This window comes from Eleutherodactylus coqui, chromosome 2, assembly GCF_035609145.1.
Source record: "Eleutherodactylus coqui strain aEleCoq1 chromosome 2, aEleCoq1.hap1, whole genome shotgun sequence".
NCBI classification, from domain to species: domain Eukaryota; kingdom Metazoa; phylum Chordata; class Amphibia; order Anura; family Eleutherodactylidae; genus Eleutherodactylus; species Eleutherodactylus coqui.
In genome coordinates, this window is record NC_089838.1 from 93,471,012 (window position 1) to 93,483,642 (window position 12,631).

General features: G+C 43.1%; 1 protein-coding gene across 3 annotated transcripts in view; it reads right to left on the reverse strand.

Annotated features, from left to right (window-relative positions):
- Positions 1-12,631, reverse strand: part of AFF4 (ALF transcription elongation factor 4) — an 89,357-nt gene that overhangs the window by 16,671 nt on the left and 60,055 nt on the right. For all 3 annotated transcript variants that reach the window (XM_066591220.1, XM_066591218.1, XM_066591219.1), the window contains 7 exons: positions 12,437-12,473; positions 11,021-11,066; positions 9,125-9,179; positions 8,074-8,111; positions 6,541-6,703; positions 4,601-5,515; positions 1,576-1,658 (listed from right to left, as the gene is read on the reverse strand). In XM_066591220.1, the coding sequence (XP_066447317.1) occupies positions 1,576-1,658; positions 4,601-5,515; positions 6,541-6,703; positions 8,074-8,111; positions 9,125-9,179; positions 11,021-11,066; positions 12,437-12,473 (1,337 nt within the window). The remainder of the gene's footprint in view (positions 1-1,575; positions 1,659-4,600; positions 5,516-6,540; positions 6,704-8,073; positions 8,112-9,124; positions 9,180-11,020; positions 11,067-12,436; positions 12,474-12,631) is intronic.

A 12,631-nucleotide genomic window follows, 5' to 3' on the forward strand; every position in this document is an offset into this window, starting at 1 on the left:
TAACACAATTTGTCCCCCACTGCATATGAACAACTTCTTTATAACACTGATAGCAGTCTGAGGATCAGAGGACATTCCGTTCAAGAACGACGACCGGAAACAACACTGTTCAAGCAGTGTCGGCCTGATGGTACACATTTCTACTGTAACGCATTTCTATCACATCAATAATTAAAGGGGATTTCCGGTGAAAATACTATTGATGACCTATCCTCTAAGGCTAGGTCATCAATAGTTGATCGGCCGGGGTCCGTCGCTCGGGACCCCAACCGATCAGCTGTTTAACTGTGGCGCTGTCCGTGGACGTATACACAGGAGTCGGAGCGGGTCAGCGGAAGTTTGTGCTCGAACCTCTGAAGTGGCTAGCACTTGTAATTGCAGGCATGACTCGAGTTGATTTTATTGAGAGCCGTGCCAGCAGTTACAAGCGCTAGCCACTTCACAGAGGTTGGAGCAGAAGTTTCCACTCTGACCCATGTGTAACTGAAGCGCTGTCATCGGGAGCACAATCAGCTGATTGAGGATATCAATAGTATGCTCTCTGGGAAAACCCCTATAGCACCAAATAGATGTTACTTATGGCCCTTTTACACGGGTGGACAGTCGTTTAAACGACTTCACGAGCGCCGACGTCACCGCTAAGGTCATCAGTGCTTGTGCAGAGAGTTTACATAAAGACTCATCGCTGGATCGCAAGCTTCTCGCTCAGCACTTCGCCTTCTATGTGAAGCGCTGAGCAGGGAGCGTTTACCTGTAATGTGAAGCCAGCGATGGTTTTTCTGCTGACTGGAAATAATGACAACTGATAGTGAGCGATTTTATTTCATTGACACTGAACGATTATCGCACAAATTCGTTAGTTTGAGTGATAATTATTAAGTGCAAATGGACCACTACATGTACAGAAAATCAAACGACCTTTAATAGGCTTTTAAAGAATCTGAAAGGAAATCTGGCAGTCAGGTCAGGGGCACACGTTCTGGGTGTGCGAGTTGTGCCAAAGCAGCTCAGGAGCAAGTCGCATTAGACAGCACACAGACACCTGTCTGCCGTCCAATTTACGTGGACACGGCGCACAGACATGCATTACCAGGCCCCGTTTCTCATAGGAATAGGACATGCAATGCGTTTTCTCATGTGGACCATTGGTCCATGCGTAAAAGCATCAATCTGCATAGCCCCCATTGGCTATAATGGGGCTGTGTGCTGCCTGTGAATTAACACAGACAGCTTACTAACCCAAATACACTGGTGTGCCAGAGACCAAAGTGTTTAATTTCCCTGCCACACCACCACAGGGTAAATGAAGCATTACACAGGGACCATATCAATTGGCTATCCATATAACAGAACAGGTCCAGGTGAGTGAGAGACACTCTTTGAAACCTCTTTCCACCATGGTCGATATGCAGCTATTAGAGAATTCTGAGTGCACATAGAGGGTCTAACAGGGCATATGAAAATGGGTTTTCTAAACTTCATCAGCCCTTTGAGGTAGGGTCACTTGGCACATTTGGGGGGGGGGGGGGGGGTTCTTTTAACATCACAGGATGGGCAGTCTGATTATTAACTCACTCTCTGCTGGATGTCTTGTGGTTTGACGACTTTTCCTCCAGTTTTTGTTTCTTGCCGTCATTACCCCTGACCTCTTCATCATTCTGTAGGGAAAATGAACAAAAAGTGAAAGCGTTTGAATTTTTACTGAAAAAAACGGGATAACAGATTCCTGTATTTAATGTAAGCTTGGAGAGATGGAGCAGCTGCTATTCCATAAGGAAATGCTTAGAATTGATCAGGAAATACAAGTGCAGCGGCAAACAGATCATAAATTGACGAGTTCAGCTCGGACATCTTTCATTAAAAAGGCAGCATGCACCTAGAATAAGTATTTGTCAGTTATCCCGTTACCATAAAACGTTATCGAATACATCAAAATTAAGAGCAGCATTCTGACGAGTCCAAGCACTAAATGACCAGATGTGGCCAAAGGTAGCGCAGCAGTCTTGGCCTTGTTTTAACTGGTGAGTGAATAACATTGCTCTCAAATGAGTCTGAGGAAGCTTCCTTTATCCTTAAAGGGGTTGTCTCACGAAAGCAAGTGGGGTTCAGCACTTCTATGCAAAAAAAAAACACAAACGTTTCGGCGCGAGACAACCCCTTTAAGTATAGCGGAGCGTTCTTGGTAATAGCTCCTTGCTCCACTATTCCACCATACATAAGGCCAACTGCTTTGTCTGTGTAATAATCAGCACCCACAGTGCACTGCTCTCCAGTAACAAGAAAGGACAAAACACCTAAATCAGAATTAGCAGAAAATAAATAAATAAAAACATGGAGACTTATGAGCAGGCATAAGCCTGTAGGAAACAAAAGTAAAAACCACAACTGGAAAGAAAGTTCCCTACAGAAACCATTTTTTCCTTTGTATTAGTTTGGTCACTTTCCCTAAATGTAGCCAAGAATTAGAAGAGGAGATGCAAGGTGGGTAAATACATATGTAATGCTCAAGGACACTAACTTTGGAGCGATCCTGCTCCAACGGCTGTTAGCGGCAGCTGAAGACGGATCCATATAGTGCTATAAAAGGAGCAGTCTTCAGCTGCCGGAAGGCGCTGAAGACGGCTGATGGAGTAGAAGCGCTCCGAAGTGAAAGTGCAGGTACTCTTTAACCATTCAAAGTAATGATTAAAAGCAAAGTGTTCCTTTTTAAGAAACTGAAGGAGTCTGCACTTGTGTAATGACATTTGTTCACGTCCTTTTCCCGATTTCCTAAGCTTTGCAGTGACATTAACATTAAACTGACTTTTTAAAAGTTTTAGGCCGCCTGCAGATGGGCGGGTCGGATCCGGCTGCGAGGATTCTCGCCGCAGGACCCGACCCAAGCACCTGCAGAGAGCAGCGCGTACTCAACCGCGCTCCGCAGCTCCGGATCTTTCATGTGCCGACTGCCGGGGCATGCGCAGACCGGAGCCGGCGGCCGGGGAGTGACGTTTCTGTGCTGGGCTCGCAGAGCCCCGTGGAGAAATAGAAGATGCTGCGGTTTGTTTGCCACACGACATTTTGTGCGGACAAACCGCGACCGTCTGCCTAGGATTGCATTTGCTAACGCAATCCTATGGCAGCTTCCAAGGGCGGAAATTCCGCCGCGGAATTTCCGCCCGTCTGCAGGCGGCCTTAGGAAGTGACAGGTGCACTTTAAAGAGGACTTCTACAACAAGGTGTATTATAAATATATACTTACACGTTAATAAGTCAGCAGGAAAAGCAATAAAGTTTGGTAATTGCTTTAGAAATATTAATATTTTTGGATCTGTTGCAGCATCCATTTTAACAAAAGCAATAAGTGTAGCCATGCTGGCTCCTTTGCAGACGGATGGCAGGATGTCTTGTCACCAGCAGGCTCCCCAGTCATAAACAGAGTAATTGTTTCAGCATCATGTAAAACATTACTTCAATAGATATAAACCTAATGGTTACTAACATACTAAAAAGGCATTGTCTGGTCACCGGACCAAAAAAAAAAAAAAAAATCGTCTTGTATTACCAACGGTACTCAAACAAAATCAACTGCATTTTCCCATCTGGGGCCACAGCGATCCAGCTTTGGCAGTTGTTGGGTAAATACAGCGGATTTTATTATCTTTGGTGTTGAAGAGGATATCACGCGACTGTTGCAGCATCACCACCCATTCTTCTGCCACCAGCGCTCACATCCTGGACACCATGATGCCAGGAGTTCAGTACGGTGATTGTGCGGCCTCTCATTGGCTGTAGTGGTCACATGATATCCGGGTGACATTTTCAACACCACATACCAGGATAACAGTGGGGCCACAGTTGTGGATCACGGTGGTAGAGGATGGGTAATTACAGCTGATTTGGTTATTTTAGCACAGTTGGTGATATAGGGGGAATGTCGTCCACTAACTGGACCCCTCCCTGATCAGACAGTTATCAACCATCCTGCGGACAAGTGATACTATACATTATAGGAAACCCCCTTTAATTATAACATTTCCTGCCAGATCCTAGTACTTTGGGCCATATTGTGCTCCGGACATGACCAAATGGTAGCAACAGTGTTTCCCAAACTCCAACCCTCACGACTGCCCAACAGGTCATGATTTGAGAATATCCAACACAGAGAATACCTGTGGCAATGTGAATGGAGGGGGGGATTCAAGAGAAATAACCAACAAAAAGCTATGGGACAGAGGATATACAGAAGGATCACAGAACATCTGATGCCTGCTCGCCCTCCCTACCCCGATTCTCTCTCCTCTACACCAATTGAAAAGTGACCAATGCAAATTGGGTATATCAGACCCTACGGCTGTAGCTCTGGTTCTCTAAGGGCTAATGACATGGATTTGGCATTACGTTAAAGCCAAGAATTGTAACTTTAAAATGACACAAAAGCATGTCAGTAGCCCTAATGGAATGGGAGCTACACCACTGTTCATTCTGAAGGAAAGGGACATTACATTACAGTCCTGGACGAACACCGCTCATGACAAATAGTATCCGGACAACCATCAACATAGCAGGAAGAGAAACAGCCAGCAATATGGTATAAAATACATCTTTTTGAAGGACTAACCTTGTGTTTTCTCTTTCCTTTGCTGGAAGGCTTTTCTGTCTGTTTTTGAGTTTCCTTTGGATGTTTCTCCGATGCGATCTTCTCAGTCTTCTGTGGTTCAGTCTCTTTAAAAGGCCTCCCTGGTATCCGTGATAACAGGCTTAAGTCAATTTTAACAATAAGTGGGTATCTGTCCTCAGGCTCACTTAAAGGGGAAAGAAGCCCTCTCTCTTCCATAGGAGAGAACAATCGTTGCCGAAAAATGGTATCATCCTCCTCAACGGAAGGTTTAGCTGGAGGAGTCCTATTGCTCTCAGAATACTTAGGGGTTTGGGATGAAGGAGGAAGGCTTTCAATTTCATCAGAATCAGTAGATGAGGTATCGGTGTCAATAAACTCCTTGGATTTTTGAGTGGGTTTACTCGAGTTCTTACTGTACTTTTTCCTTTCTGCTGCAGGCCGAGGTGAAGATTTGGGCTCTTTTTTAATACTGGGTTTTCTGGAACCTTTTGTGGCCGCTTTATGCCGGTTAGCAGGCAGATTGGTGGTGGTTTCTGCAGTTGTTACACTTTCAATTTTGAGTTCTCGTCTTGGAGCCTCTACAGTTGCCTTTTCAAGTTTTTTTGGTTGTTTTTTACCAACATTTCTTCTCTGAGATGTACTTTCACTCTGAGCTGGAGACTTCTGCCTCCCGCGACTTCCCTCTGATCCTTTTTGGGCTGCCTTGCAGTCTCTCACTGGGGTAGAGTTATTAGACTCCTTGGGTCCACTTGGTTCTGTGTAATTTGCACCAGTTACCTGCTCTTGAACATCCTTTTTGTATCCTTGTGATGATGGAATATTACTCTCTACTGAAGATGCAGGAGATACTTTATGTGGATTGACTTTATTCAGCCAATTGTCTAATTGCCATTTATTTGATGGCGGGGGCTCAGGCTAAAAGAAAAGAAATGCTATCAGCAAAAAGACATATGTTTATGTAGAGCATACGCTTGACATTTTCCTCCGCGAGTGTGTGTGTGTGTGTGTGGGGGGGGGGGGGGGGGGGGGATGAATTGTTGGGGGGGAATTAAGCATGCCATGGACGAAATCTGCTGCAGATTCCGGGGCAGATACCTGTTCCGGATTCCGCAATGCAAATCTGCCCGTGTGCAGCAGTCAATTTATGCTGTAGATCTTCCTAGTGAATTTGAATCTTTCCACTGTGAATCTGCAGCTAAATCCATGGAAAATATGTATGCAACAAGAGAAACAGTGAATTGCCAAGGTGGACTCTCTGGCCAAATGGTAAAAATTTCTTCGAAGCTCAGATAAAAACAGAACATCAATAGTAAGTTTATGACTGAAATTCCCCTCAGTGCCTATTTTCTAGGAAGACAAAGGTGCAAGAAAGATCTACAAATAATTTACTGACTTTACAAGGGAGGACTATTATTGTAGGAGTTCTTATTGTACCAAAGGTCCCATCTCCTCTCTATGCCCAAGTATTCCAGCTGACTGCAGGCACAGAGTGGGGTACAACAAGCCACTCAGCTACTTAATAGCAATTTAGTGTGCAAATGAAGCCTTAGGTGAATGCAAGTAATAGCCTGAGGGCTCTTTTATGCTTTCAGTTCCATTGTTCTCAGACAGGAAACAATGCTATCAACACTACCCTCGGAGAACTACTGATAAGGCTGAAGGACGATTTTTAGGTTTGCCTAAATTTAGCTAGAAGGGCACGATGGCCGCGCGTTTAGACACAACGATGATTGCTCAAATGGTCGCTTTTCAGTTATTTTTAAGCAATCATCGCTCCGTGTAAATGGGCCTTTAGAGTTAGCAAGTAAATGCATTGGCGTCTATGTGATTATTTATTTATTTTACCCATAAACCTACATGCATGGTAGGATTTCTCCATTTATAAGGATTTGCTCTTTCACCACCAAACAGCAGTAAAAGTCTATGGACAAGATGATTACCTCGGGAGAGGCACTCCGGGAGGGTTCATTAGCCTCACTATCACTGGAGCTGCTTTCACTTTCAGAATCTGATCCGGAGCTGCTCTCTGAACCGCTGTGACTGCTGGAATCATCCCTGGAGTTCTCGGCCCCTTCGCTATTAGGTTGTGATGGCTCAGAGTTGCTGACAGAAAAAAAAGCACAAGATCAGTTAAGTTCAGGTCCTCTTCAGCAGTAACAAAGTTTAGTGTTAGTTTTTCTTTTTAAACAACACTGCACATAGAAAGAATTGTTCCAACTGGAAAGACGTCTGAAATGATTTCACATCACAATCTTTCCCAGAAGAGCTAAGGAACAAAGGAGTGCCCACAGCGGTGGCGGACTCTGCTAGCAGAATATCGCAGCGGAGTCCACCACGGCGCCCCCAAAAACCCCAATACTCACATCTCGGATCCGCTGCGCTAGTCCCGTCCCTCAAGTCGGTGCGCATCAACAGTGCAGGATGACGCGGGCGGCGTAATCACACGATACCACCGCTGTGCTTACAGTGGAGGTATTGCATGACGGCCGGCTTCCATTGACTACAATGGAGGCCGGACGCGCTTTTTTCCGTTGTGGAATTTCCAGTTTCATTCACGCCGCGGAATTCCAAAGCGTGAACATTGAAAAGCAGAAAGCTATTAGTTTCAATAGAACCTAATAGCTGCGGCATAAAGCCGCTGATTTCCGATGCGTGAAACGTGCCAAAAATCTGTCCGTGGGCATTAGGCCTAAAGGAGGAAAAGTTTGTGAATGCTTTCTTTCTCGTTGTATGAGGTGCTCCACAAAAAAAAAAAAAACGACAACAGATCATGGAAGCCAACACAGTGTTCTATTATTTACATCAGCAGCCTGCAATCCAGAGCAACTCTTCCTCTTCTCTGTGGCTGCTTTCACTTCTGCGCTGGGGATTCCGCTTTCCTACTGCGTTCGGGGAGCAGGAAAGGGGAATCCCCGTGACCGAATGGTTCAGTTTCTGGACGGAACTGAACAGCGCCAGATATAGTCAGCGTGGTCTAATGGGGTCCACCCGCTTTCCGTTCAGGTGCCCGACTTCTGGACAGAAGAAAAAGCACTGTATGCAGCGCTTTCTCTTCCAGTGTTTTTTTTTTTAGTCGGATCTGTGATGAACCTCAGGTTTGAGATTCCAATGGAGATATGAAACCACCCTAATTGGGGACAGGAAACTGACAGTGAGAACCAGTCAGTCACCCACCTTATGAAACACAGCTAGCAAGGAAAGTTAGGAGATTTCAGCTCTGGTGGCAGCAGAATCACGTATGCAGCTCTGGTCTAAAGACTTGCTGTAGCTTAGGACAGAGTCCAAGCCATGAAAACATTATGCAGCTTCTTACAGGAACTGATTCTACATGTATAATGTGAAATGACGTACAAAGGTGAACATATGTGGTACACTACCATAGGTAGGAGCAGTATTGCAAGCTCTGGCCACTATGACAAAAAATAACGAAACAGCGATTCCCATAATGAATAGCCAAGGATTTGCACAATTACCTTCCTGGAGTATTGGTTGGTACAGTTTTATCACAATCCTGGAAGAAAAGAAAAGTATCAGCTTGTAAATGAACAAAACAAATCCAGGCAAATATTACAATCACAGCATCATCTGTGCAGCGTACTTCTGATCACCGGCAATAAAATAACCAAGCTACTAACCACTGCTTGGCGGTAACGTGGGCATGGGCATAGAAGTTTGCTACATCATGTGTAAATATGTATTAAGGTCCCACAATATATTAATTGGTTCCAGGAAGACCAAGTAAAAACATTGTAACTAGAAAGATAAAAAATTTGAGGAAAACTAGTAATTGGTCGGAAGCCCAATGTGCCAACCCACAAAAAAAAAGTTAAATAATATGCACATAACTAATACAGATAAAGCAAGTCCTTACAAATAAATGCCGTAAAGGCATAATTCACTTTCTATGTTAAGGACAGGAGCTTTTTCCACATCCTGTAATGTACACAGTAGGGTACATTTATGAATTGGTCTTTGTAGCCCACAGCAACCAATCACAGAGCAGCTTTCATTTTTAAACGCAAAATACAAAATGAAAGCCATGCTGCGATTGGTTGATATAGGCAACAGAGTTGTTTTTCTAGACAGTTTCATAAATCACCTCAATGTACCAGAAAATGGAGTTGTTCTGATCTTGTGGCCCAAGGAGCAGCTTATCCTAGCACGGGTGAGCAGTTCCGCACTGTACTTTAGACAAGCGCTCCTAAACAGCCAATCAGAGCATGCACGTCAGTAATACGTGTTGCATCAGCGAAATGATCATGCTGATTGGTTGGCTCTTTCAGCCAATCACACACAGAAGCAGAGAACAAAACTAAAAAGTAAAAAAAGAGCAGACAGTGAAAAACTGTGCCATTACATAATTATATTTTAAACAATAGTGATCCACCTCCTCTGCCTTCTCCAGATTCTATGCAGTGTTCGATAAGTAACTTAACGTGCAAGACCCCGGCCCAAGTACTGGCACTGCTGACAGCGTTGGTAAAAGAAAGTATCACAAAAAAGGGATAGCTGTTATAAACGTACCGGCTCTACATCACTGTCTTCACTGCTGCTCAGCTTTAAGTCCTCATTCAGTGTACTGGGGAACAGAGAAAACAAAAATTAGCTAAGCAACTGCTAACACCACAACAAATATGAGCCACACACCAGATTTCCAGACTATAGGATGCACCCAGGCATAGATCACAAAATTTCACACTTATTTGTCTAAGGTAGTGGAAGGGTTAATGTCACCAACTTTGATGGTTTATGGTAGAGGATGTAATATTTTATGAATTACATGCCTTTTAGATTACCAGTCAATTCAAGATCTGACTCAAGAGGTTTGTGTGGAAGGAAGAAACAAAGGGCATCAAGGCCTTACTGCCTTCCTTTATGCTATCCCCAGGGATATACGAGGAGGGTCACCACAATACAGATAACCAGTCCTGCCACAATATTCAGGAGCTCTCGTTTTATTGGGCAAGTTTAAAATATCTGTAGGGGTATTTTTTTATATTCAGTATATTCACATCTTACAGTCTGAAAACTATTTGACACTGCATTAAAATAAATTACACAGTAGCTGTATGCCTGCTTACTTTATTAGGTGCAACCGGTCCTTTTATAAGTGTAAACCAACTAAATGGGTTGTGCCACAACTGAAAGCTAGCCCACAATACAGGGCATAACTTTTAGACACCAAAGCAGAGGGGGGGTCTCAGTTGTAGGACCCCCAAAGATCTGAAACTTAATCCCTATCCAGTGGATAGGAAATAATTTTGGATCAAAGCCCTTCAAAAATGTGATTTAAAGGGGTTCCATTTTTATTTTTTGGCAAACAAAAAAAAAAAAAAAAAAAGGAAATGTTTCTGCTTTTTTTAATGGAATATTGCAGTCTCACAACACAGAAAACTCATGCTTGTGTGAATGTCGCCCAAAGCTAATTTTTAGATAGGTAGATACACGGAAAAGATCTGCATGACCGCTTTGGGCTTCATGTCCATGGGCAGGTTGAATTCTGCATGCAGGCGCACAGCGGAATCAGACTCTGCCCATGCCCGGGGACCCTGTGTACCTGTCCAGGTCAGTTTTTTTTCTGTACTGCGGATTTAATTTTCATTTTCGCAACCTCTAGCTTTCCCGCTGAAGCGGCCCATCGGCGTCTACTTCAATGGAAGTAGTCTGTGCAGTAAAATGGAACATTTTTCATTTGGTTACCGCTCGTGGACATTAAGAATTGTTTTTCCATAGCATGCTATGGAGAGTTATTGCTGCGGAATCCGAAACGTAACACCCAGTCCGTATTCCACAGCAAAAATCCACCCATGGACACTGGGCCTTACTAGTAGATTTATAAAAAGGGATAAAAAAATATCTTTAGGTCATGGTTGACTTCGGAAATCACATTAGGTGACATCTCCATTAATATTCACACACTACTGCATGCATAACATTGGTTACAGGGTCTACAAAGGATTGTCAAGCGCGCCGCAGCTTCCATTTTATTTGACTCTTCTGGCAGCCACATAGGGGCTTTCACAATTGTACGATTACTGACATCATCCGAGTCAAGATGGAGAGAAAAGGGCAAAAGAAAAAAAAGAAAAGTAGTGAAAGAAAGAATGATCCCGCTAAGAGAGGGTGGAGTTAGACAAATTAAGGGCCTAAATAAGAATTTAAACGGTGCGTCATCAAATGTTCTTTAAGGATAGCTGGCCACTGCAAGCTTAGTGGCATTAGGAAAACTCCCTGTGTGCTATTTATACTGCCCCGTGTAATCCTGGCCTGCACCGCTCCCATCACAATAGCCTCGACGACTCCAGTTACTGTTCCTCTGCAGACTCCGGTTTCACGCAGCATTATCGCAAGTAATGACAGAGGAAAATACTTTGTATCAAGAGGACTTTCAACCATCAGAACACAGAAGAGAGGACTTACGATCTTGGATGGCCATTAGATGGTTTCGTAGATGCATTGTATCTCTCTGTGAAATGAACACACACAAATAAGTGAGTAGATATATAACCACTAGCGCTTACATCACAGCTCTGCACATTTATGACCCTCCGCCAGAATATGAGTATTAGGGCTCATTCACACTGGGCTTTCTGTGTTTATTCTGTTCTTGGAGCAGAGACTGAATTAAAGGGTTTCGTTTTTACCATAGATTTCAATGTGGTTTTTTAACCCCTTAAGGACCAGGGTGTTTTGGTTCTAAAAGGACCCGACACTGAGAATTTTGTCTATGTGGTGGTTTTACTGCGCTATTCTTCAACTACTAAAATTATTTTGCTGTGTTCCCCCCCATGACATATATTGCTATTTTTAACACATTTTCCCCTTTTCCCCCCCTTTCTTGTTTTTCTTTTTTAATGTATGGCTTATTTTTAAAATTTCTATATCTACCCCAATATAAATTACAGGAATGGGTTCCTCATTTTGTTTTGGACATTTTGAAATCTATATTTGCATAGTTTTCGATTATAGGGCATGTACGGTGATGGTTGTGGTTGGCATCAGCTTTGGGTCATTTATTTATGTACAGCTTTTGATTTTATTCTGTGATTTCTTTATTCTTATTTCTGTAACTAGTTTTTTTTTACCATCTATGCCTCCCCTTGCATCATAAGGGTCATTCACATTTTTCTTATTTCACACTTTTCTACTTCAACTGAAACATCCATGCCCCAGTTACAGGGAAAAACATCCCCCAGTAGTAACAGTCACTTACAGAGCTGATCAGGGTCTGCTAGGACATAGGGAGAACCTGGCAGTCATGTGATTGCCAGATCACATAGTGGAGTAATACTTCCTCTTTCATTCCTTAGTATATAGCGCTCATAGAGTGATATGTAGCCTATAAAGGAGAAGGCAGAAGCAGTTTAAAAAATGCTTTTCCCTTTCCCCTCCCCAGGGTCCTCAGCTGTGTCTGACAGCTAAGGACCCAACTTGCTTCTGCTTCATTGCAGGAGCTTTAATCCCAGGAGCTTTAATCAGCCAGGATTAAAACCCAGGACCAAGCGTCGCAAATTTACTGTGCTTGGTCCTTAAAGGGTTAAAAAAAGGAAAGCAATGGAAAGCTATCCATTGTTAGTTTCTTCAAAAAAAGAAAATGGCATAGTAGTCTACAGCACTATTTGTTCTGCTTAAAAACCAAAACCTAATGAAACAGAAGAAATAGGAAGACTTTCAGCTTTATAAAAAAAACCTGATTTAAGTCAATGCTAATAAAAATGGAAACTTATTTCAGTCTCTCTGCTTCAAAAACAGAACAAATGGTGGAAAGCCTGACTGCAGGCTAATGCTAGTGTGAATGAGCCCCTTACGTAGATATTACAGGTAGAATATACTTACTTTGATCAGTGCTGGAAAAGCTTGATTGTTGCGATTCCTAAAAAACACAAAGTATTTACAGCAGTTAAATAATGTTTATTACTCAATTTTTTTAGGAAAAATGGTTATGGTCAGTAATGCCAGTGCTGGACATTCGATGTGCAATCCAAGAGTCACTTCAAAAAGATAATGAGCAGCAAACGCTGAAATGTCTGT